The 26,996-nt window shown below is 45.3% G+C and overlaps 1 protein-coding gene across 5 annotated transcripts in view; it reads left to right on the top strand.

Annotated features, from left to right (window-relative positions):
- Positions 1-26,996, top strand: part of Sort1 (sortilin 1) — an 84,614-nt gene that overhangs the window by 37,590 nt on the left and 20,028 nt on the right. For 3 of the 5 annotated variants that reach the window (XM_050120935.1, XM_050120934.1, XM_050120937.1), the window contains exons 4-11: positions 6,633-6,735; positions 7,956-8,120; positions 9,807-9,880; positions 13,091-13,140; positions 15,701-15,831; positions 18,698-18,842; positions 20,093-20,248; positions 21,727-21,833. In XM_050120935.1, coding sequence (XP_049976892.1) covers positions 6,633-6,735; positions 7,956-8,120; positions 9,807-9,880; positions 13,091-13,140; positions 15,701-15,831; positions 18,698-18,842; positions 20,093-20,248; positions 21,727-21,833 — 931 coding nt within the window. The remainder of the gene's footprint in view (positions 1-6,632; positions 6,736-7,955; positions 8,121-9,806; positions 9,881-13,090; positions 13,141-15,700; positions 15,832-18,697; positions 18,843-20,092; positions 20,249-21,726; positions 21,834-26,996) is intronic. The other 2 variants (XM_050120936.1, XM_050120938.1) reach the window with 1 other exon arrangement.

Raw genomic sequence — 26,996 nt, forward strand, 5'->3', positions numbered from 1 at the left:
CCGAGCCCAGCAAAACTTTCAATCACCATAGAAGGACAAAACAAGATATTCCATGACAAAACAAGATTTAACCTAGCTACAAATTCAGCCCTACACAAAGTACTAGAAGGAAATCACCAACCCAGGGAAGTTGGCTACACCAACAAAAACACAGACAATTGATGATCTCACAGCAGCAAATCCCAAAGAAGGGAAAATACACAAAATAACATCACCAACAATGAAAACTAAATTAACAGGAGATAGCAATCACTGGTCATTAATATCCCTTAATATAAATGGACTCAACTCACCTATAAAAAGACACAGGCTAACAGATTGGATATGAAAACAGAATCCATCCTTCTGCTACATACACCTCAAATTCAAAGACAGACATTAAAATTTTTCAATCAAATGGACCTAAGAAATAAGCTGGTGTAGCTATCGTAATAGCTAACAAAATAGACTTCAAACTAAAATCAATCAAAAGAGACAAGGAAGGGCATTTCATATTAGTCACAGGAAAAATCAAGAGGAAATCTCAATACTGAACATCTATGCCCCGAATATAGGGCACCCTCATATGTAAAAGAAACACTTCTAAAGCTTAAATCATACATTAAACCCCACACACTAATAGTGGGAGACTTCAACACTCCCCCTCTCAGCACTGGACTGGCCAGTCAGACAAAAAATGAACAGAGAAATAAGGGAACTAACAGATGTTATGACTCAAATGGACTTAACAGACATCTATAGAATATTTTATCCAAACAGAAAAGAATATACCTTTTTCTCAGCACCTCATGGAACCTTCTCAAAAAGACCATGTACTAGGTAAAAAATAAACCTCAACAGATACAAAAAAATTGGAATAACCCAATGTACCTTATCAGATCACCATGGCTTAAAATTAGAATTCAACGGCAACACTAATTCCAGAAAACCCACAAACAGATGAAAATTAAACAATGCTCACCTGAAGCATCAATGGGTCAAAGAAGAAAAGGGAGAAATTAAAGACTCCCCAAAATTCAATGAAAATGACCACACAACATACCCAGATTTATGGGACACAATGAAAGCAATATTAAGAGGAAAGTTCATGGCACTAAATGCCTACATAAAGAAGCTGGGAAAAATCCCAAACTGGTGAATTTACAGAACATTTGAAAACTTTAGAACAAAAAGAAGCAAACTCACCCAAGAGAACTAGAGGGCAGGAAATAATCAAATTGAGAGCTGAACTCAACAAAATAGAAGCAAAGAAAACAATACAAAGAGTCAGTGTGACAAAGAGTTGGTTCTTTGAGAAAATCAACAAGATAGACAAACTTTTTATCCAAACTAACCAAAAGGCAGAGAGAGAATATCCAAATTAACAAAATCAGAAAAGAAAAGGGGGACATAAACAACAGACACAGAGGAAATCCAGAGAATCATCAGGTCATATTTCAAAAGCCTGTACTCCACAAAATTGAAAAACTTAAAGGAAATGAACAACTTTCTGGATAAATATCACTTACCAAAATTAAATCAAGACCAGATCCATGTTTATCACCATGCACAAAACTCAAGTCTAAATGGATCAAAGACCTCAACATAAAGCCAGCCACACTGAACTTCAAAGAAGAGAAAGTGGGAAGTTCACTTGAACACATTGGCACAGGAGACCACTTACTAAATATAACCCCAGTAGCATAGACTCTTAAGAGAAACAATAAATGGGACCTCCCGAAACTGAAAAGCTTCTGTAAAGCAAAGGACAGGTCAACAAGGCAAAATGACAGCCTACAGAATGGGAAAAGATCTTCACCAATTCCACATCAGACAGAGTCTTGTCTCCAAAATATACAAAGAACTCAAGAAGTTGGTCATCAAAAAGAACAAATAATCCAATTAAAAAATGGAGTACAGAACTAAACAGAATTCTCAATAGAGGAATCTAAAATCTTAAAATGTCGAAAAGACACTTAAGGAAATGCTCAACATTCTTAGTCATCAGAAAAATGCAAATCAAAACAGGGCTGAGATTCCATCTTATACCTGTAAAAAATGGCCAAGATCAAAAACACTGATGACAACTTATGCTGGAGAGGTTGTGGGGTAAAGGGAACACTCCTGCATTGCTGGTGGGAGTACAAACTGGTATAGCCCCTGTGGATATCAGTGTGGCAATTTCTCAGAAAATTAGGAAACAACCTTCCTCAAGACCTAGCAATACCACTTTTGGGTATATATCCAAATGATGCTCAATCGTACCACAAGTACATGTGCTCAGCTATGTTCATAGGAGCATTGTTTGTCATAGTCAAAATCTGGAAATAACCTAAGTGCCCCTTGCCTAAAGAATGGATAAGGAAAATGTGGTACATTTACACAATTGAGTGCTACACAGCAGAAAAAAATAATGGCATCTTGCAGTTTGCAGGCAAATGGATGGAGCTAGCAAACATCATATTGAGTGAGGTAACCCAGACCCAGAAAGATAATTGTCATATGTACTCACTCATAAGTGGTTTTTAAACATAAAGCAAAGAAAACCAGCCTACAAATCCCAGAGACCCTAGACAACAATGAGGACAATAAGAGAGACATGCATAGATCTAATCTACATGGGAAGTAAAAAAAGACAAGATATTCTGAGTAATTGGGAGCATGGGGTCCATGAGAGTGAGTTGTAGGGGAGGGGAGAGGAAGGGAAGGGAGTAGAAAAAAAAATCTACAGCTCAATAAAATAAAATAAAGCTGCCTTGTAGAGGTGAAGCTTCCCGGTCAAGACCGGCTGCATCTCTCCGTGTTTTGTGACTCAAGCATGTGGTGCCTTTAGCAATGGGATCTTACTGTAAAGTTTTGGAGGGTAACCAAGAGAAATGGCAAGAGCCTGTAACCTTAGGTAGCCTATATATTTTAGTGGTAGTAGTTTTTGTTTGACTTATCCCTTCTTGTGTGCGGCAGGATGCACTGTACCTGGTGTTTTACCATATCTGATTGAGATGTTTGTGGTCATTTTAAATGGTCAACCTGGCATAATAGGATCACCTGAGAATAAAATCTATTTACTCATTTTAAGAGAGGGTCTCACTATGTAGCTCTGGCTGGCCTAGAACTTGTTATGTAGAGCAGGCTGGCCTCAAACTGGCAGAAATTTGCCTGCCTCTGCCTTCTGAGTGCTAGAATAAAGGCGTACCCAGCAAGAAGAAAGTCTCAAGGAGTTGTCTATCCCTGGCATGGTGGTGCTCACCTTTAATCCCAGCACTTGGTGGAGGCAGATCTTTGTGAGTTCTAGGCTAGCCTGGTCAACAGAGCGAGTTCCTGACAAGAACCCTATCTTAAAACCCCTCTCCCCAAGGTTGTCTAGATCAGGTTCGCCCTTGGCATGCCTGTGCCGGATATTTCTGATGGTTAATTGATATGAGAAGATTCAACCCACTGTGAGTGGCCCCATTCCTTAAGCAAGAGTTCCTGAATTATATGAGGAGGGACCTTAGGTAGGTTCGATTAGGACATGAGAGCAAGGCCCTTACTGATAGTGTTAGTGTCGTTTAAAAGAAACCTCAGAGATCTGCTTAACCTTTCAGCCCTGCACAGTCACGATGACAGGAGGGTGGTGTAGAGCTAAGTGTGATGGCATATCCCTGTCATAAGGTACTTGGTAGCCTGAGGCAAGAGGATATGTTACACAGTGAGTTCAAACCTGGCTACATAGCAAGCCCCCAGTTAAAAAAAGCAAATAAATAAAAGATGTAGGAATTGGACCTCAGCAAACATGGAATCTCTCAGTGCCCTGATCTTGGGCTTCTGGACCTCCAGAATATGGTATTCCTTTATCATATCCAAGTGACTTAGACAAGTTCTGTTCTACACACATTTGTGCTTGGTGACATCTTGCGCTGAAAGTGTTCACGCCCATGTTCACACCACAGACATAGACTAACATGATTACTTATTCTGAGTAACCAGAAGATGTGACTGGACTTGTCATTAAGACTTATTTCTAAAGTAGATGGTTTTACAGGGTTTCCATGGTTAGCAATCATTTGATTACTGTTTATAATTATATTGTCATATGGAGTTTGAGAAATAGGTTTTTTTTTTTTCAGGATGTTTTATTGATTTCTAGTTCATGCTGGAGCATAAAGTACATCAAGGGAAACCCACTGAACTCCCAGCGGTTAGCTCTACCCGTTCTCTCCACTTGCTAAGCAGCTGAGTGTAGTGGAGGGTTGCCAGGGATTTTTGTTTGTTTGTTTCACCCATGTGGCCTTCTTTTTCTGGAGGGCAGGGATATGTGTTTATTGTTACCAAGTTCTTAAAAAGCAAGCAGCAGTGCCAACAGGTTTGTGAAGGTTCCCTGGGGATGCTATGAAGGAAGATTTGTAAACCAGGGATAATCAAGCCGCCACAGCCCCTTGGACAGTTGTCTGAGCTATTAGTGGTGTGCACCCTGCAGAGCTGTGCACTGCTATGCATGTCCCCTGCTGGCTGCCTGGAAGACAAGAAACATCCTGTACTCCAAAGCCAGAGATAGGGCAGTCAAGGAAACTGCTGGATCGTATCCACTCTGTCTTATTTATCTAGGAAGTGTGTGTGTGTCAGGGGTAGGATGTAGAGGCGTCACCCTAGTAACTCCAAGATGTGGTTTGCTGTATCATCCTGGGAGAATGAGAGAATGCTCAAGCAGGCATAGGCATGTCCCTGTGCCTCTGGCTTCTACTGCCAAGTAGACATTGACCAGAGAAATGATTCCCAGGTTGTAAGCAGAAAAGACTCCTCACAAATAATAGACGTTGTCTCTAGTTTGGGGCTAAGACTTAGAGGACTGGACTGTGGTTTCAAGTTAGTCTTTAGGTAGCTAGTTGACTTTTGATAAATTGCCTCCCCTTGCACAGCCGCTGTGATACACAAGGGTCACACAGGGGTCTCCTCAACGCTTTGCCTCTCTCGTATTCCTCAGTTTGATTATTTACTGAAGTTTCTCCCAAAAGTTATAGTATCTTATTAAGTAATAAATGTAAACACCACGCAGATTGCCTCTGGTTCTGAGAACCTGGCTTGCAGTGTGTTCACTAATAGATAATCAGACTTTTATATATACATATTATTCTTTGATAATTTCATATGTATATATAATGATCATATAGACCCCCATTTACTCCCTCTAGCCCCCCGTATCCCTCCCAATGCCACCCCCTACTAGCTTTTCTCCCCCTTTTTCTGTGTTTTTTTTTTTTTTTTGTAAGTCAGAAGGCCGCTGTACGCGCATGGATGTGAGCACATTGACCAGAATGTTGGGAAATTTACCACTCTTAAACATGCTTCTCCCTTCCCCGACAGCTCCTCAGTGCAGGGTGGGTGGGGCCTGGAGGTCCTCACCCCATCTGTATGGGAATTTCGGCCAGCTTGATCTTGTGCTGGTAGCCACGGTTGGTGCGACTTCATGAGTGTGACTGCTGTGTCACAGCCAGAATTTCCCAGCAGTCCTCTCCCCATCTTCCAGCTTTTCCCTTCTTTCCGCATTTTCCGTGATGTTCCCCGCGCGAGCATTGGCAGAGGGTGGGAGCTGATGAAGATGCCCCAGTAAGGGCTGAGCATCCAGTCTCTTCTCAGCCTACTTTATGATCAAGCTTCTCTGACAAAGGTGGAAAGTCCAGCTCCCGCCTCAAGTCCAGTCCCTGTAAACTGAGTGTTCCCTGTCCTTTTCAGGGAGTTGTCCATGGTGTTAGGCCTATCATCAGACAGCTACTGATCCTCTTTTCAAAAGGCTACACATGGATTCCAGCTTCCCAGAAGCTTTATTGGAGGGAATTTTGGGGAAAACTGCAAAACCAAAAGTTGGGGTTGGTTGTTTGCTTTCTCTAACTGTAGTAGTTTTCAGGCTACTTGAGTTAGTAGCTTATGCCTGAGCTAGAGATGCTAACCTCTCACAGGAAAACATCAGAACCATGAGCACTCAATCACTGGCTTTACCATGGTAACGTGGACTCACAGGTCAGTTAGGAGCTCTTGGGCTGCAGTTTAGCAGAGGCCTAATTCAAACTAGCTTGACTAACAAGGAACTTGTTGATTCACATAACTAAATACAGAGAAACGTCCTGTGTTGTATCTCTGCTTTTCTGGGATTCTAGAGTCACCTCAGTTGCCCTTTCATTGTGAAAAACATCTTTATTAATTAATTAATTTTGCATTTGCACACCACACTGTGATGTTTCTCAGCAATGATGCTTCAACACTTGGGTCCAGATAACACCCTACTGTGGGGCTGCCCTGTGCATTGCAGCATGTTTGGCAACATAAAGAGTATCTGGACTGAGACAATCAAAGCTGTCCTCCGACATCCCTCAGAGTGGAGAACAAATCCACCCCATTTGGGAACCACTGGTCTGGAAGAAGGCCAACCCGTTTTAACAAGTATCTTATCTGTAATGTGCTTCCTAGAAAATCTCCTGGGAAGGCCTTTTTCTCTTTTTGGCTCTACGTTAGGTCACTTCCCCATTCTGGAACTTGTCACTGGCAAGGAAAGTATCGTGTTCTTCAGGCTAATTCCACCCTGACTGAGAAAGTCACGAAAGGGGAATAAAGGCCAAGAAGTCTAGCAGGCTTGCCACACCACACTCTAAATATCCTTTTTCCTGTCTCCTCCCTTTCAGTGAGGATTATGGAAAGAACTTTAAGGATATTACAAACCTCATCAATAACACCTTCATTCGGACTGAATTTGGCATGGCGATTGGTCCCGAGAACTCCGGAAAGGTGAGACTCATTCCTGTGATGTGAAGTGGGTACTGCTTGCCATCTGAAGCTGTCAGTGTCGAAGTGACCTACAGTCTCACAGTATTGCATTGGGATGCTAGTTTTAATTATCAACATGACACAATCTAAAATCACTCAGGAAGTGCCTCAGTAGACAGTTGTCTAGATCAAACTGGCCCAAGGGCATATCTCTGGGGATGTCTTGATAGCATAATCAATGTGGGAGGACCTAGCCCAGGGTGAGCAGCACAGTTCCTAGGCAGAGGAACAGAGGGAGTGCAAGTGTGGAAAGGACACTAAACAAGAGTAGGCATGCGTGTTTTCACACTCTGCCCTTGACTGTGGATGTAACCAACTGCTTCAAATCCTTGTCTCGGCTTCCACACAATGATGGACTACAACCTGGGATTGAGAGCCAAATAAACCCTCTCTCCCCTAAGGTGTAAGGTGTTTCTTCTCAGTGTGTTTTATCATGCAGCATAAATGAAATTAGGACAGCGTTTTAGTTTGGTATTGCGGCTTTTTAATATTAAACATAGTTTGATGCTGATTGTCTTAGGGTTTCTGTGGCTGTGAAGAGACGCCATGATCATGGCAACTCTTATAAAGGAAAAATATTTAATTGGGGTGGCTTCCATTTGCAGAGGTTCAGTCCCTCATCATCACGGTGTGACATGGTGGTGTGCAGATAGGCATCGTGCTGGAAAAGATGGGGATCCTACGTCTTGACCCACAGGCAGCAGGAAGTGGTCTGAGTGTCACACTGAACAAAACTTGAACAAAGGAGACCTCAAAGCCTGCCCCTGAAGTGATACATTCCTCTAACAAGGCCATACCTAGTCCAACAAAACCACACCTCCTCATAATGCCACTCCCTATGAGCTTATGGGGGCCAGTTACATTCAAACTACCACACTGATCACAAACCAGTGGGGTTTAGTGCAGATTGTTTTCCCTGATTCACATCCAAAATGCACCAAAACCCTTCATACTTATGTGGTAGTTGTTCCCTTTGACAATGTTGTGGTCTTTGGGGAAACTACATCTTAAAACTAACTGGAGTCAAAAACAAAACAAAACAAAACAAAACAGGTATACATTGGCTCAATTCAGGGTATCTTTCTTTTAAGACTAGAACTTGGAGACAGACAAACAGACACATACACACCTCTGCCCTCACTGTGTTCCTCCTAACCCTGACCTCTCCTCTCTCGGGCCAGGTGATATTAACAGCAGAGGTATCCGGTGGAAGCCGAGGAGGCCGAGTGTTCAGGTCCTCAGACTTCGCCAAGAACTTTGTGCAGACAGACCTCCCCTTTCATCCTCTGACTCAGATGATGTACAGCCCTCAGAACTCCGACTACCTGCTCGCCCTCAGCACTGAGGTGAGTCCAGCCGAGCTTGCCTTTCCTGGTCTACAGCACCAGAATATCCCGGCTTTAAAGGACTTTTTCCTTAAGTCTCCTCACGATGAAATGTGTGTTTTTACACTACTCCCGTCTGGGAATGACTTCTGCAGACCCTCTGTTCCAGGTACGTGTGATGTAGAGTTGCTATGTATGTTATTTTAATGAGTGAATTCTGCTGCTGCTGGAATAGGGAAGGAGAGAAACGTTTGCAGTCACCATTCTTGAACTGCAAAGGACACTGTGACTCGCCACCCTCCTAAGAGTGCCACTGTCACAGAAAGGAAGTTGGGGAGAATAGCACTGAAGACTGATTCCGCCCAGATGGGCCCCAGTCCGTTTCTGCTGAGCCAGGGTATTTCTGTCCAACCCCCACTGAGGCTACTCAGTGGGCTCCTGACACTGACAGACATCTTGTACTTAACTGCTCTATTTCAGAGCAGCGGCCAATCACGCATCCTGGGACCTCCGTTTCCTTGCCTCTATGACCCCATCCTCTCTGGCCCTACCTTTCTAGATGGACTTTCTTGGTGGTCTCTTTCTTAAACTCCTTCACTGCCTTCTGTTCATTTTGCACTAAGCAACCCCCCGGCTGTTTTCTGCTTAGAATGTAGACTCTCTCATCCTTACCTCCTGCTCTGGCTTTCCCAGAGGCCAGCAGGTTCCTGTCTTGCTGACCCCAGGTTTCTCCAGGTGTGTGTCCCACAGGCAGCTCCAACTCAGTCCCAGCTGAGCATCTTTGCTCTCCTCTCAGGCGTGTTCCTACAATTTTTTATATTTACAATATTTATAGTAGTTAATGATACAATGTACCCCACATCCCCCACACCTGACGTTATTGACTGACACACACACACACACACACACACACACACACTGAACTATTGGAAAAGTCAGTTCTATTCTGGCTTCATTTCTGACTGATCCCGTTCCTCGAGGCCATGGTTGAAGGGTCTAGCTTTCATATCCTGCCTCTAGCTGGGATGCTCTGAAATCCATTTTCTCCATTCTCATCTATGGTTGTGACCTAAAAGGTGACGCTGTTGTTCCCTCTTAGTGACCTTCCTGCTGAGAGCTCCCATAAAAGCCAGGCTCCTCAGCACCCCACCCCGCCCAGTGTACCTCACTTCTCATCTTCTCACCTTGGAGTTTTGCACCACTGATGTCCTTTGACCTTCATGCTCCTCCGTGTTTGTCCCCTTCCTGCCTTTGCTAGTCTTCATTTGTCTTTCTGCACTAGCGTCCCCTGATCCTTTTGATCGTACCGCCCATCATTACAGTCAGTGTTCTTCAGTCAGCTGTCGCTGTGCGTTGTGCCTCCACTCCCCTCTTCTACGCTGGACCACATCCATAACTCCATATGGTAGTGAGCTCTCTTGTGTCTCTTGTTAAACTGTGAGCTCCTCGAGAGGCAGGAATGCAGTGTCTGGTACGGGGCCTGGCACACAGGGTGCTTTAGATGAATTTGTTGTTCTCAATTCCAAGACTCCGAGTCTAAGTAATATGTGCACATGCATGTGTGTGTGAGAGAGTGTTTTGCTCAGACAGCTCCAGTATGTCTTTCTACGGTACTGACTGGTTGGAAGTGAATCATGAAAGGTCATATATATAAACAGCTGCACAGAATAAAGCTGTAATTTTGATAAGTCATTTATAATCTTTCAGAATGGCCTGTGGGTGTCCAAGAATTTTGGGGAAAAATGGGAAGAAATCCACAAAGCAGTATGTTTGGCCAAATGGTGAGTAACACAAGACTCCCATCTGTGCAGAGCCCTAAACCTTAGTGCTGCCAGAAGTCACATGAATAAATAGCAAGTACTTGCCCTGTGCCAAGTGCTCTCCAGGGTCCCATAGGGGATAGGAAGAGGGCCGGGACACAGACCTGACCCTGGAGGAGCTCCATAGGGGATAGGAAGAGAGCCAGGACGCAGACCTGACCCTGGAGGAGCTTCTATTTGTGTTGGCAGAGGATTTTTGTCTCAATGACTGTTATAAGTCATGTGAAAGAGTTTTTCTCCATAGCTGGTAACATCAGTTGGGACATAAAATGGGGCTTTAATGCGGGGCCTTTGGTACTTCTCTATGGCTGGGCTTACACTTCCTCGTCTAGCACTCCATTTCAGTTGCGTAAAACATAGTGTGAACGCAGGAAGAGCCAAAAGGCCTTCCAGACTGCGCAAGTGCCACCATTTGCAGCAAGAAAACACTCTCTTCTGCTGGCAGCGTGCCCTACCCTCTGTGCCTGCCCAAAGACCGTTTGCCGTGTACTAGAAGCAGCTCCAACTCGGGAGCGAAGTTGCTTTGTCCCAGCCCAGCTCTGTTTCTAGTCAGTGCTTCTCCCTCTCTGGGCGTCAGGTTCCCCTTGGCGGAAGGAGGGTGGGGAAGCAAGCATTGAGTCGGCAGCCTCAGACCTCCCACGTTCTGCTAGCTCAGGTCCGTGTTCAGAGTCTCTTTCTTTCCACCGACTCATTTCAACAAATCTGGTTCCCCAGTTAAGAGCAGATCGCTGCCAGAGATGAGCTGCAGGGCCGCTGGCAGCAAGCGCGCGACAATGTTAGAATTACACCTGAAAGCTGGAGGCCGGCAGGAGAGCCGTGAGAAAACAGACAGCACTCAGGACACAATTACTGTGCTGGATCAAGGAAGGACACTCACTTCAGCAGCTTCTGGGAGAACACTGCATTATGGCTTGATATGATTAATGTTCATGGCAACGACCCCAGATCCCAAGGGTTTTATGTGTTCTACTTAGGGAACCAGAAGAAATAAATCATACCTATTTGAAATATATCTACCCAAAACACTTAAAATACTAGCTATGCTACTTAAATGAGGTGGTCCTTTTCCAGAAGCGTTCATTAAAGGAGGGTTTTGGAGTGCTTCTGTGCCCAGGCCACGCCTGATTTCATGTTTTAGTCAGTGGTGCTGGCACTGGGTCCACTGGGTCCACTCTGAACACGGACTTTTTTGACAGCAAGAAAGTCATTTGTACATTAACAAGTCACTTCTAACAGAACTAAAATACTCATATCATTTTAAGGTGTGGTAACCTTAGCCATTGAAATTCATCTTTATAATAAAAGGCTATTTTGGAATGATATTTTATTGCCTATGCAAGGTTTCTTCATTATGTATATGTGATGTTTTGCTTTGAAACAGGGTCTCTTTATGTAGCCCTGGCTGTTTTAAAACATGTTATGAAGCCAGGCTGCTCTCAAACTCACAGAAATCTGCTTGCCTCTACCTCCTGGGTGTTGGGATCAAAGGTATGTGCCACTACACCCAGCTTTACACAAGGTTTTTTACATTTAATTTTTAAAAAGATTTATTTATTTATTTATATAATATTCTGCCTGTAGGCCAGACGAGGGTACCAGATCTCATTATAGGTGGTTATGAGCCACCACATGGTTGCTGGGAATTGAACTCAGGACCTCTGGAAGAACAGTCAGCTCTCCTAACCGCTGAGCCATCTCTCCAGCCCTAATTTTTTTTTCTAATGAGTTTTGCCTATGTGTATATATGTGTACCACATGCTCGAGGTACCTATGGGAGTCAGAATGGGCATCAGACCCTCTGGTCCAGAAGTTACAGTTAGTTGTGAACCATCATGTGGGTGCTGGGAATCGAACTCAGGTCCTCTGCAAGAGCAACAAATGCTCTTACTTGCTGAACCATCTCTCCAGCCCTGATATTTTACTTTTGTACAATGTTTAATTGTTTAGCTCTAAACTCAGGGTAGCTAAGCTACTGGTGCTGGTAACTCACCTTTAGACCTTTGATCTCTAGGAATGTCCAGCCTGAAGTTCTAAAAAGCATGCTTACACCCGGGACCTTCTGCTGATGGTAACCTATAAGTGCTCTTAGGACCTCCTTCCACGCAAACCACCTTTCCAAATTTCATTTAGATAATTCAACTTCTGACCTAGTTGTCTATTTGATGAAATAACTAAATTGTTTAGCTCATAAAAACCACCAAGCTAACTAAATCGGGGTCGTGGTGGTTCACGCCTTTAATCCCAGCACTTGGGAGGCAGAGGCAGGCAGATCTCTGTGAGTTCGAGGACAGGTACCAAAGCTACAGAGAAACCCTGTCTCAAACCCCTGCCTGACCACCCCCCCCCCCAAAAAAAAAGAACCAGGCTAAATTCAGATGGGAAACCACAAAGCAACTGACCCGAAAAAGCTAATCACTGTGGCAGAGGCAATGAGACACACGCCGTGCAATTAAAACAACTGGCCAGGTGACAGATAGCGGCAGATGGCAGACAGTGTGTCGTCGGGTACAGTGCTCTAGAATGGGCTTCCCTCATGCCGGCTCCATGGCTGTTTGAGCAGGGATTCTTGCCTTCACTACCAATGACATATTGGGCGGGATGAGTCATCCCTGAGGGAGTGTTCTGTACACTTCGAGGTGTTCAGAAGGGTCCCAATCTGTACCCACTAGATGCCGGGAGTAACTTCTGCCTCCTCCTCGCCAAGTGTCCGCAGCGAGGCAGAACTTTTTGAGAAGCCACTGCTCTAGAATTTTGCAGCAGAAAAGGAAAGACTTCCAGTTAGAGTGACCACGAGAGCCCCACAGGAGGACTAGTTTTTAAGCTTGTGCTAGGAGTTGTGAGGTTATGATTTAGCGACTAGAGAGAAGCATGAAGCTGCGGGGGAATGGTGTGCATCCAGCGGTAGAGTAGGAGTGCAAGTCCGTCAGTGTGACCGCAGAGTTCTCACAGTGAGGTAGACGGCTCTAGGAAACAAAGGGGTGCAGGCTGTGGGGAGCTCCACCAGGGGACCATCTGAGCGGCTTCCCCACTTTTCCTCTTGAGTGCTCACTGTGAACCTGACCAAGCACAGTGAGCAGCATGCCAGACGCTGCCAGGACCTTTGCGACCAGCCTAACGTCGTCTCTCAGTAGCCTTACTCCATTTCTTATCCCTGTCTTTGCCTCTTTGTAGGGGAGCAGACAACATCATCTTCTTTACCACCTATGTGAATGGCTCCTGCAGTAAGTATGTTGTAGTCCCAGAAAAGAGTGCCCTGGCTGCCCATTCATGGTAGAATATTCTGGGTTGTGTGGGTTAGAAGTAAAAGATTTTCCCATGCTCCTGTAAATTCAGTAGCTACAGAAAATTCAAAGCTGTTAATTACCTTTCAAATCTTGAGAATACAACTAAATTCCTTCATCGTACCCAGGTCAATAAAAGCGTAACTATACACGCAGATGACAAAGTTCATCTTAGCGGTCGTATGTGCTACGTTTCTCGCTGTTGTAACCAAATACCTGACAAACACGGCTTAAGGGGAGAAAGGTTATGTTGGCTCCGGTTTAATCGGGTGGGCTCTCACCCTCACGGCACCTTTCCCGCTGCCCTGGTGCCGAGTGTTTGGCGCCACCATAATCGGCACCGCTAGTCTCTTTAACTTGGCCTCACCTGTCTCACCTGCCTTGCCTGCAACTTGAAACTTGCTCTCGTTCCTTTCTTCGGCAAACTAAGGATTCTTCACATCCTTCTCGACTTGCCCTCTGAATTCTCACCACAATCCTGACTATACACCCAGGAAGCAGTAACTGTTAACAGAATCTGAATGTTACTGCCTGACATCTCTGCCAACTAAATTAATCCATTAGTTTTCAGTTGAGTCTCATTCAACATTTCTAATCACAGGCAGACTACAGCCAGATTCTTTACCGTAGTGTGACACGAACGTTCTCTAACCCAGTTCTGTTCTTCTCTTAAGTCTGGCCTTCACATCTACATTTTTCTCAGAATTCTGGCCCTCACGAGCTCCCACTAGAATGGCCCACTGAGCCGTACTTACAGCATTCTGGTGCCCATCTGTCCCATAGCTGCAGGCTCTCGCTCATTCCTTGAACTAGTCTGAACTCATTCCAGACCTAGACTGAAAGCCACACGGTCAGGCGGTCACTAGAGTGCACTCTTCGATACCAGATCTCTGGAATAATTACTTTTCTCATCCCTGCTTAGCTCAGTCAGTGTCCTGTTGCTGTGAAGAGACACCATGACCCCAGCAGCTCTTATAAAAGAAAGCATTTATTTAGGGCTGCTTACAGTTTCAGAGGTTTAGTCCATTATCATCATGGCACAGAACATGATGATGTGCAGGCAGACATGGTGCTGGAGAAGGAGCTGAGAGTTCTACATCTGGATCCACAGGCAGCAGGAAGAGAGTGACACTTAGCCTGGCTTAGGCTTCTGAAACCTCAAAGCCCACCCCTAAGTGACACACTTCCTCCAACAAGGCCACACTCCTAATCCTTCTCAAGTAGTGCCACTTCCTGATGAACTATAAGCATTCAAATATATGAGCCTCAGGGGCCATTCTTCCTCAAACTATCACTCTGACAAAACACTAGCAGGAGGGGCTGGAGAGATGGCTCAGTGGTTAAGAGCATTGCCTGCTCTTCCAAAGGTCCTGAGTTCAATTCCCAGCAACCACATGGTGGCTCACAACCATCTGTAATGAGGTCTGATGCCCTCTTCTGGCCTGCAGACATACACACAGAATATTGTATACATAATAAATAAATAAATATTTTAAAAAAAAACACTAGCAGGAGTAACCAAAGGGAGGAGAGGTTACTTTGGCTCTTTCCCTTAAAGGGTTTGGTCCATCATGGCGGGGAAGGCATGCCGGCTGAAGCAGCTCTGTCTCTGGCCGTAGGAGTATGTAGCATGACTTGGATAAAAGAGGCTTATTCTCCTTTGCAGTTTCTGGGGGTGCAGCCCACAGTGATCAAGGAGAGCATTGGCAGCTGGAGCAGCCCTGCTTGGGAGTAAAAGCTCACAGCCATTGCTTGTTCTCGTCTTAGCCAATCAGGGAGCGAAGAGCTTGTACCAGAATCAGGAGTAAATGCCAGCTTCAGGTCCTGCCCTCGGTGACCCACAATCCCAAAGATCCCACAACTCCCCAAACGGTACCAAGCATTTAAACCCATGGGCCCGTGTGGGACATTTCATATCCAAGCCATAATAGCAGTGTAGATACAGCAAACACTAGGCCATGAACAGTAGGAGACTCACAGCCTTCGTGGTTCCTGTAGAAGATGGATCGCTTTCATGTCGGCTGAACTATTGGCCTCCCAATCCATGCTCACTATCCAAGCAGAAGGAAAGCATCTTTTTTTTTATTCATGCAATAAATACCTGAGTCTTTGCTGTAGACTACACACGAGAGCAATGAAGACAAAACACCCACTGTCATGGAACAGTAGTGTAGTGTGTTAGACGATAAACAAGAAAGGAAAGTCTCAAGCAAGATCATTTAAAACAGAATAAGACCATCTTAAAGTGCCATGAAGAGAGTACAGATCATCACTGCTGCTGTTGTACAACACTGAGTCCTGAGCACTAGAAAACCTCACCTGAGTCAAACCCAAGTGTAAGTCTGTGTGTGATGCCGTGTTGCATGGGCTGTCATTTGCTCAGAGTGTGCCTTAATACAGAAGTGCCTTCTCTGTATTAAACAAGAGCGGCTCTAGAGCGGCCCTGTGGATGGCAGGCACCTGTAAGTGAAGTTTTAATCGATACTTTGTCTTGTTTAAGAAGCTGACCTTGGTGCGCTGGAATTATGGAGAACGTCTGACTTGGGGAAAACCTTCAAAACCATTGGCGTGAAAATCTACTCATTTGGTCTTGGGGGCCGTTTCCTTTTCGCCTCTGTGATGGCTGATAAGGTGAGTATTTTCCTCTCAGGGTCTGACGTCCCTGCTAACACACACGTGGATCTCTTTTCCTGTGCACTCCTGACAGGATTTCTTGTCTTCTTGCATTTGAAAAACAAAATGTTTACACTGATTTATTTTGTCTGTGGGTGATAAGTGTGTCCCTACACATGCCATGGCAGGTGTATGGAGATTAGAGGATGGTTTGCAGGAGTCCATTCTTTCTGTACACCGTGTAGACCCGAGGGATCAAGCCCACGTCATCAAGTTTGGTGACAAAAACACTTTCACCTACTGAGCCATCTTGCCAACTCTGTGATTTTAAATATTTCAGTAAAAGCTTCAGAAGAGATTCTGTCAACAGAGACTAACTCTCAGGGGATACTGTGGATGTTAACCTCTGTCACTGGGACTAGTCTTGGTTTTGGATTTTAGGCCCAGTGTTTGGCTTTACTCAAACATGAATATCTGGAGGGGAAGAAAGTCATTCATTTGCACATCGTTGTATAATCATAATAAAATATATAATGCTAGTTGATGGTTTGTTACATACTCTGTACTACTCTAAATCCCATAAGATGGCAGTGAATACATAACACATTTCCTGCTCTCCGAGCTTGTATTCAAGTGGGAAAGCCCATGCTAAGCAAGTGTCTCGACCACTGTTCCCTTGCTGTGAAGAGACACCATGACCACAGCAACTCCTAAAACGGAAAGTGTTTAATCGGGGCTGAATCACAGTTTAGAAGTTTAGTCCATTATTGTCACGGTGGGAAGCATGGCGGCACACAGGCAGACATGGTGCTGGAGGAGCTGAGGGTTCTGCTTCCAGATTGGCAGGCAGCGAGAAAGACAGTGGGCCTGGCTTGAACTTGTGAAACTTCAAAGCCCATCCCAGTGATGTACTTCCTCCACTAAGACCACACCCACTCCAACAAGGCCACACCTCCTAGTCATGTCAAGTACCACGTTCCTGTTCAAACCACCACAGCAAGTAGGTCTGTCTAGAGGAAAAAACCAAACAGCAGGGACATGGGGGGCAGGGGGCAGCAGAAGCTGGCAGCACTGTTTACAGATCCTGTGCATGGTGGGATCTGGGTGATGTGACCTGAGGAGGGCACGCCTGGGGTGGAATCAGCAAGGACAGAGACAGCCCCAGACCTCCTGAAGACAAGGAGCGTGAGGTGTGGCTGGAGCACTGGGGAAATGGGGTGGGGGTGGGGTGGGAAGCTGTAGCCCACAAGGCTTTTTTGTTGTTGTTTTGCTTTGTTTTGTTTTTTTGAGACAGGGTTTTTCTCTGTAGCTTTGGAGCCTGTCCTGGAACTAGCTCTTGTAGACCAGGCTGGCCTCAAACTCACAGAGATCCGCCTGCCTCTGCCTCCACTGGGAGTGCTGGGATTAAAGGCGTGGGCCACCACTGCCTGGCTAGGACTTTTATTCTCTAGGTGGACTGTGTTATGGTTTGGCTTCCACTGTGGCAGAATCGGTGTGCGTGAGAGAAGGCAAGAGTGAGGTAGCGAGAGGAACAGCTGAGAGGCCGTCAGGTATTCAAGGGGCAAGGGAACTGGAAGCAGACTGTTAACAGTGGGTGAGGGGAGACGTGGTGAGATTGTATGTGTGTATTTAAATGTACTGCCAATTGGTTGAGCCGGTACCTTAGATGTTCCTTGTCAGAGAGAAAAAAAGTGAGGCCATAGGAAACATCCGAGTCTTTGGCCTGAGCAACTGGATATTTGACAGTGCCATTTCCCAGAGTAGCAAAGGCTATAGGAGGAGCGGGTTTGTGGGAGAAAACCCAAAAAAATCCAAGTATTGGATATGAAATGCCTATTATGTATCTGGGAGGAAATGACAAGTCAGCATTTGTGTATACGAATCTCCCAGAATTCCATGGTACTTAACACCGTGTGACTGGATGCTTTCTTCTGAGGAGTGGGCAGGTAGAGAAAAGATGGGAGGATTGAGCAGGGCTTGAAGCACCTCTCCACTGAAGGCTGCCAAGAGAGGAGGAATCTAGCTAAGAAGCCTGGATGGGAGGGAGGGCTGAGGCCGGGGAAATCAGGACACCATGTTGTTATGAAAGCATTTGCAGAGGCAGCAGCTGTCAGCTTGGCAAACCCAAGTGAGTAGTAGAGTTGCGTGAACTCCGAGAATGACCCACTGGGTTGGAAGACTGGATTGTGGGTGACCTTGAGAGACTCAGAAGTCGTGAGGTTAAGAGAGGGATCCGGGATGGGAAGTAGACACAGCATCTACCACTGAACCACACCTGTTGGTCTCCAGGAGCAGAGACCGGGGCAGTTGCTTCTTAGCAGACCCCTATCCAAATTCTCACTGACCAGTATCCTTCCAGGAGTTCTGGACTCCTGACCTCCTCCTAGCCTGCACGGGTCCCCTTCATGGCTATGGAGAGAATTCCTTAGAGGCATGTCTGTCTCATCTTGATTCTCCTGTGGTCTCCCAACATGGATCTCACCTTCATCTTCTAGGCCATCAATTATCTATTTCTTTGGATTAATTCTCTAAAGCCAGGGTTATCTCAAAGAGACCAGACACTCAAGTGGCAATCATTTTGAGAATTTCAAGCAAGAATGTGCAAATGTTATCAACCTAGTCACACGCTTAGCTCTGCTGAAGGAGATGGGTGCCAGCAACTGGGAGGACCATAGGACAAGAGGAGCCAGAGAAAGCCAAGATAGAATGGACCGCTTCATTGCCTGGAGATGAGCGGGAGTAGCTTAGAGAATTGCCATGGGACTTTTTGCAATTGTACCCACCGAGGAAAGGATTAACACAACTATTTAAAAAAGGTTTCATGTCCTTAACATGACACCTTGACGGAAAATTAAAAATACAGTTATTGGTATATTTATTCTAGGATACAACGAGAAGGATCCACGTGTCAACAGACCAAGGGGATACGTGGAGCATGGCGCAGCTTCCTTCCGTGGGACAGGAGCAGTTCTACTCCATTCTGGCAGCCAATGATGACATGGTGTTCATGCATGTAGATGAACCTGGAGGTAAGAGCCGTTTAGTGGCCCACCCTTGAATCCGCAGAGGTGTAAGCTTGAGACTCTGCTCTGAGAAGCGTTCTTTTGTACATGTCAACTTCTCTTCTTACCCCAAGAGGTTTATTAATACCCCAGAGATGGTGTGTTGCCTCTGTAAAAGGTGCTTGTTCTGGTACCTCTGGTGGTCTGTGAGGGTGGCTGTGCCTTAAGGTGGAGCTCCCCGGAGCAGACTGCTCAGTGGGACTGAGGTGCAGGCAGTCCGGGCCAGGTGAGGACAGGGAAGAGTCAGACACCGGCTTTGGTTTTTTGATGTTGTGTTGAGACGGGGGTTTACACTGTAGTCCAGGTGACTCCAAGCTCACAATGTTCCTCCTCTTAACTCGGGAGGCTGGGATTCCAAGTATGTGCCGCTTTGCCCAGCCTAGAAACTCACAGCCATTTGATAAAGCATCGTTATGTCTTTTGAACATAATGATAGAAAGTTAGGGCTGACATTTTGTCTTGTTCCAATTTCACTTTTCTAGTGATAATTTTTTATATAAAACTATCAGTTTGTGATATATTAGAATTTTTAAAAAAATTCTTCACAGGGCTGGAGAGATGGCTCAGAGGTTAAGAGCATTGCCTGCTCTTCCAAAGGTCCTGAGTTCAATTCCCAGCAACCACATAGTGGCTCACAACNAGGGGAAGGCCCTCTGTTTGTACCCCAAGATTCTACACTTCCCTTCACAAGAGTTAAGCTGACTTTAAGAGACCAAACTGAGGGGCTGGAGAGATGGCTCAGAGGTTAAGAGCATTGCCTGCTCTTCCAAAGGTCCTGAGTTCAATTCCCAGCAACCACATAGTGGCTCACAACCATCTGTAATGGGGTCTGGTGCCCTCTTCTGGCCTGCAGGCATACAGACAGAACATTGTATACATAATAAATATTTTTAAAAAAATTCTTCACAGAAGAGTTTGAGAAGCATTCTAAAGTACAAAGATTTAGAAATGTGTGAAATATGAACCTAAATGCAATGCATGTGCCAGCAGAATATACCTGGGAAGAGCTTTTCTGATTACGTCACACAGCGAACAGCGTCTCCTGGGTTCCAGCCTCTAAACTGACTGCCAGGGTTAAAGACAAACGTGAAGACTTTGCGTGTGAAGCTGTGATCAACAAATGTGCTGGGCCAGGCATGCATGACAAGATTATTGTTTTGTTTTGTTTCTCTGGTTCCTTTCAAAACTCAGTGTTTTTGTTTGCTTTCTCACATCAGATACCGGATTCGGCACGATCTTTACCTCTGATGACCGCGGCATCGTCTACTCCAAGTCTCTAGACCGACATCTCTACACTACCACAGGTGGAGAGACGGACTTCACCAACGTGACTTCCCTCCGTGGAGTCTACATAACGAGCATGCTCTCCGAAGGTGAGGCTCGGCCTAGTTCTGGCTCCTTGAGCGGAGCGGGTCAGGGTTTGAGGTCCTCGGGAGCCTGCTGGTCCTTCCCCAGTGATGGGCTTGTCCTGCCAACAAGCCCGCCCTTGTGTGTCGTGGCCTCGCTTGTGGAGAAAGTAGAGCATCGCAGAGCAGCAGAAGGGGGAAGGAGGGGTGCACAGAGGGAAGTGTACGTTACAGGTCTTCTGTATTTGGAGATTTAGGCCTAGAGGAATGAGCCTGAGCTAACATTGTATCTGTTTTTCATGTAGAGAGCATAGTGCTAGGCCAGCCAAAGTTCTCCCAGGGTTCTGCTATAGGGCTCCCCTTTACCAAGGTGCTATGCAAGGAAACACATTACTTCCCAGGACAAAGACCCTTTAAAGCTTTCTTATGTGTCTGAATTTTAGTGGAGGAAAGGGCTGTTTCTCTTCTGTAGATACCTTCAGTGGCCTCCGAGGTCCTGGGTGACCCTGACTCCTCGTCCCCTCCCTGACTGCACACCCAGCTCTTTTCTCTCTCATTTGCTCTCTGGCACTCAGCTACTCCCCCCCCCCCCCCCCCCCCCCCCCCCCCACCCCCCCCCCCCCCCCCCCCCCCCCCCCCCCCCCCCGGTCAGTCCTCAGATGTGCCAGCCGCACATTAACTCATCACAGAGCTGCCTGGCAGTTCCATTTCCTCAGAGGTCTGCCAGGTAGAGCGCTTCTTCAGGTCGGCTCCTGTGTTACTTTCTGAGTGAGAATTGCTGCATTAGCCTGTTTTAAATTCAAACCTTCTCCCTTCCTCACACACATTTCCAATCTACCTTAGATGTCCAGATTTCCATAGCATGTAATACGTGTGATTAACATACACATTCCATGTAGTTCACATGTTCACTGTCTCTAACGTATGCATCCTATGTAGTTCGCATGTTCACTGTCTAAAGTATGCATTCTATGTAGTTCACATGTTCTAACATATGCATCCTATGTAGTTCACATGTTCACTGTCTCTAACGTACGCATTCTATGTAGTCACCTCAGACACAGGAAGAGAAGGAGGCCAAATCCTGATGCCCCTGCGAGGACACAGCCAGTGACCTCACTTCCTCTTGTTGGCCTCCTCTCACTCTGGCAACCTGGGCAGTAGAGAAGAGGGAGGAATTTAAGGTCCAAACTACAGCATAAAGGAATGCTTTTGGGTTTCTCGGGAGAGTGCACTCCGGATGGTATCTGGAGTTAGCGGGGATGTGGCACAGCTTCCTTAGCCTGCTGTTCACCAGTGCTGAGCTGAGCCTGTGGAAGGTGCTAAGAGCTCAGGAGACTCCAGAGTCAAAGCAGAGTGGGGAGGGGGAAGGAAAGGGAGCGGGGTGTGAGGGGAAACACATGGAATCTATTTTCTATGAAAGCGTAGATGCGTGACTGGCATGGTGGGCCGACTCTGAGACCTCCAGGGTGTCGGGCTTACGTCGTCACTCTTTCCCTGTCCAGATAATTCTATTCAGAGCATGATCACTTTTGACCAGGGAGGACGGTGGGAGCACCTGCGGAAGCCAGAGAACAGCAAGTGCGACGCGACGGCCAAGAACAAGAATGAGGTTTGTTGGCGCCAGCTGTCATCCGTGTGTGCAGAAAAGCAGCCAGTCCACCCTGCTCTGAGCAGTGCTAAGCTTTGACATCATGAAATCTCATTCCCAGTCAGGGTCCCAGGTGAAGGTGGAAGGCTCGAGAACAATGAATTCACTTACAGTCTGTGAAGTAGAAATGGTATGGAGAGGCCAGGATAAGATACTACAAGTTGTCTTTAAAAAAAAAAAAAAGATGGCGTGCCAACCATTTATATATTTTGTTAAATTTCTGAGTGAAGACAGAATGGACAGATGTGCTGGTTGTTAGCCAGGGGTCTCCGTGGTGGTGAAGAGGCCTTAGAAGAACAGTCATTCATAACATGGTACAGGCATGGGTTCCTGTGTTCCACACAGGGTCGCTCTGCTTCTCTAGCCTGGAGTTTTTGGTGGTGCTCTCCCATGGCATGAGATAAAAGGCACCTCCACCATCCCCACCTCACAGCTCCCTTTGTAGCCACGCTTACCGTGTCTACCTCAGTCTTCCTCAGCCTGTCCCTGCTCCTCTCACCACCACCCAAGGCAGGAGTGGTGGCCTCTGCTTACCGCCACACTTTCCCGTCCTCTGCCTCTCCCTTCCCAACCTTCTCTTGGTTCCGCTTTGCTATCTGGGTAAAGTCCGAGCTCTGGTGAATGAAGGCTCTGTCCTGCCTGGCTCTCTCCACCCTCTCCTTACCGACACACCCTTGAGGTCACACACCCTTGCTCTTCCCCTCAAGCCCTGCTGTGCCTCCTCTGTGGCCTCTCCAAGTCCTTGCAGGGAGTCAGGTCTGTCTCCCCAAACCCTGATTAGTTACAGTCTGTGGAAATCCTAGCCTTCCTTAGTGTCCATCCAGTGGAACCAACCGTCATTCTTCCTTCCACTAGTGGTTGGCGTAGCCTTTTAGCAACTACAGAAGGATAATCTTTACTATTGGGACCGTTGGAGGGTTTTTTTTTTTTTTTTTTTTTTTGGTTTTTGAATTTTTTGTTTTGTTTTGTTTTTGTTTTTCAAGACAGGGTTTCTCTGTGTAGTTTTGGAGCCTGTCCCAGAACTCACTCTGTAGACCAGGCTGGCCTCAAACTCACAGAGATCCACCTACCTCTGCCCCGATTGGGATTAAAGACATGCACCACCACTGCCCAGCAAGTTTTTTTGATTTTTGGGTTGGTTTTTTTTTGTTTGTTTTTTGTTTTTTTATAGGATTTCTCATGTGGCTCTGGCTGGCCCTGTGTGGACCAGGCTGATCTTGGGCTCAGAGTTACCCATGTCTGTGAAGTCACCTCCTGAGTGCAGACATTACAAGCAGGTGTCATCACACCTGGCTCACTTGAGCTTCTTGGAAGGCACCAGCTGTTAAACTGCTTTCACACATTCCCCTACTTGCTGACATTTACTCTTCCCCTCAGCTTTACTGACTTACAATTGACAAATTAAAATGGCATATTTATAAGGTACAGTATGACATTTTGCTGTGTGTATACATTGTATTGTGGTATACATGACCACACTCAAGCTAATCAGTGCACACATTCATTAACTTGGTTATCTTTTTATTGTGTAAGATAAGGGCATTTAGATCTAGTCTCAGCAGATTACACAGTTTATATGATGCTCACTAGCTCCCCAGAACTTACTTGTCCAATGTAACTGAAACCTCAGAACCTTTTGGCCAACACTGCCCCTCCCCCTTGCTCCTGATCCCTCGCAGCCGCCTCTCTACTTCCTGCTTTTATGAGTTTAGTGTTTTATGAGATTCCACATTTAAGTAACATTGAATGGTATTTGTCTTTCGTGCCTGGCTTATTTTATTTAGCATACAGTTTCCCCAGTTTATTCATGTGGTGGCAAAGAGCAGGTTCTTTCGGGAGCCAGCAGAATCCAGCTCTGCTGACTTCCATTCGATCTCCTTTGTTGAGAAGAACTAACATCCCATCAGGCATAGACCACATCTTCTTTTTCCTTTCAATAGTCTGGAGCCTGGAGAAATGGTTCAGCAGTTTAGACGGAGGGAGGGGGGCTAGAGATAGTTCAGCAGATGGTTAAAGGCACTGCCTGCTCGTCCAGAGGCCCGAGGTCCAATTCCCAGCACCCACATACAGCAGTTCACAACTGTCTGTAACTCCAGCTCCAGGGGATCCGATACCCTCACACACACATACATGCAGGCAAAACATAGGCAAAGGAAAGCATATAAAGTAAATCTTTCTATTGTTAAAAATATGTGGGCTGGCTCTCTTTCTTGAGTTGAGCCACAGTGGATGTAGCCTGTAGATATATATCTCCTTGAGATTCTGGCTTCATCTCTTTTGGGTAAATGCTAAGAAGTAGACTTCCTGGCAGTTGTATAAATTTTGAGAGGAACACCACACTGTTGTGTGTGTTGATGGCTTTAATCACGTTTCCCCAACAGAGTACAAGGGCTCCCTTTGCCCCGTGACTTTACCCAGTACTTGTTACTGTTACCTTTTTGTTAACACAAATGATGTCACCATTCTAACTAGTTGGAGGTGACAATGCCTGTGGTTGTGTGTGCATTTCGCCAGTGGTTAGTAATGCTGAACCTTCTTCTAATACCCTGGGCTCTTTATTGCCTTTGAAGTTAGACACTTGTTTCTTGCTGTCCAGCCCCTTGTGCCGTGTGCAGTTTGCAGATACCGTCTGTTCTGTCGATGGTCATTTCACTCTTTGGGCATTCCCTGGGCATTGCAGAAGCACTTTAGTTTAATGTGATTCCGTTTGTACAGCTTTGTTTTTTGTTGTGTGTGTCCTTAGGATCATTTCCAAAGTTATTGCCTAGACTGTGTCACGAGGATTTTTCCTCTGCTTTCTGCTAGTATTTTAATTTGTAGTCTTACATTCAAGTCTGTGTAGAACAGTGTTTCTCAACTTTCTAATGCTGCAGCCCTTTCGTACAGTTCATGTCGTGGTGACCCCCAACCTCAAAATTATTTCACTGGTACTTCATAACTATAATTTGTAAATATCTGATATGCAACCCCCATTGGGGTAATGACCCATAGGTTGAGAACCACTGGTTGGGTATGAACTTTTGTAGAAGGTATGAAATCAGAATTCACATCCTTTTTTTTTTTTTGCACATGGATATGAGGCTTCCCTAGCAACATTTATTGAAATTGCCCTTTTCTCAAGTGTTCTTGATTCCTTTGTCAAATATTCATTGACCATAGATGTATGGATTTATGTCTAGAATGTTCCGTTCCATTGGCCTGTATGTTAGTGTTTATGGCAGCAGCATGCTGTTTGGATGACTGTAGCTTCATAGCCTACTGTAAAGCCAGGTAGTGTGGCTTTCTTTTCCTTTATTGTTTTTTACTTAAGATTGCTTTGGTGTTTCACAGTCTTTAAAGACATAAATTCTAGGATTTTATCACTGTTTCCTGGAAAAATTATGCCAGAATCCCCCCGCCCCCCATTTTGGTTTTGTTTGGGGGTTTTGTCTGTTTGTTTGTTTTGTTTTTTTGGTTATTGTGGTGGTTGTTGGTGGTGGTTTTTTTTTTATTTTTTTTTATTTTGTTTTCAAGACAGGGCTTCTCTGTGGAGTTCTGGCTGTCTTGGAACTCTCTCTGTAGACCAGGCTGGCCTCTAACTCACATAGATCTACCTGCCTCTGCCTCCCACGTGCTGGGGTTAAAGGCATTTTTTTTTCAATTTTGTTTTATGTGCATTAGTATTTTGCTATGGGTTTCAGTCCCCTGGAACTGGAGTCACAGACAGCTGTGAGCTGCCATGTGGATGCTGGAACTGAATCTGGGTCCTCTGGAAGAACAGTCAGTTCTCTTAGCCACTAAGCCATCTCTCCAGCCCCAAAACAATTCCTTTTTAAAAGTTGTTTTCTAGTGCGGGAAGCCCTTCTGTGTAGGTATTGCTTTTATTGGTTAATGAATAAAGAAGCAGAATAGAGCTAGGCCTGGAAAACTAAACTGAATGCTTGGAGAAAGAAGGTGGAGTCAGGGAGATGTCATGTAGCCATCAGAGAGGAAAGATACGAACTGCCAGCTGGGACCTTGCTGGTAGTCCACGAGCCTCATGGTAAAATAGAAAATGATATAAATGGGTTAATTTAATATGTAAGAGCTTGCTAGGAATATGCTATAGTGATTGGCCAAGCAGTATTGCAAATATGGTTTCGGTGTGATTATTTCTGGGCTGAGCAGCTGGGAACAAACAAGCGACCTCCTTACAACAAATTGGCCAACAGTCTCCTATAACAGGTTTCAGATCATTAGCTCTTGGATAATGTCTTAGTTAGGGTTCTGTTGTGATGAAGAGGCACCATGGCCATGGCAATGCTTCTAAAGGAAAAGTAATTGGGATGGCTCACATTCCCAGAGGTTCAGTCCATTACCATCATGGTGAAAAGATGGCTAGCAGGCAGACATGGTGCCTGAGAACTATGCGAGTTACAGGCAAGAGGAGCTGATCTAACTGGGCGTGGCTTGAGCATGCAGGAGACCTCAAAGCCCAGCCCTACAATGACACACTTCCTTCAGCAAGGCCAAGCCCCCACAGTGCCACTCCCTTTGGGACCCATTTTCTTTCAAACCATCACAGATACATAAAACATAAAAAAGTTATATACTTATGGGAACCATGTGGCATTTTAATACAGATAAACATTGTATAATTTTCAAATCAAGGTTAACATCTCTCTACTCACACATCATCCATTCTGTATGGGACAAAAATTTCAAATCCTTTTTTCTAGGTTTTGGAAAAACATTATTGTCATCAAATTCTGGCCAGAAGTTCCAGCACAGTGCTGAACAGAAGGAGAGCAAGGGCATCTTTGTCTTGTTTCTGATCATACAGGAAATGAACTCAGTTGTTAATGTTTGAATATAATGTTTCCTGTGACCTTTATTATCTGGAGATACAATCTCAGCCTAATTTGCTAAGAATTTTTATACATAAAGAACATTGAATCATCAAAAGACTTTCTGCACCTATGAAGATGATTGCATGTTTCTTTCTTGTTCTTCATTCTGCTAATGTGGTATATTGTATAAATGGAATTGCATACCACTGAGCCATCCTGCCATCCCAAAGATGACTCCTACTTGATCGTGGCAAATGGCAACAATGTTTTTGAATTTAGTTGCTAGCATCTATCGAGGATTTTTGTATCTGTGCTC

This window comes from Alexandromys fortis, unplaced genomic scaffold, assembly GCF_014885135.2.
Source record: "Alexandromys fortis isolate MF-2015 unplaced genomic scaffold, M_Fortis_MF-2015_v1.1 scaffold_176, whole genome shotgun sequence".
In the NCBI taxonomy this organism is placed as follows: Eukaryota; Metazoa; Chordata; class Mammalia; order Rodentia; family Cricetidae; genus Alexandromys; species Alexandromys fortis.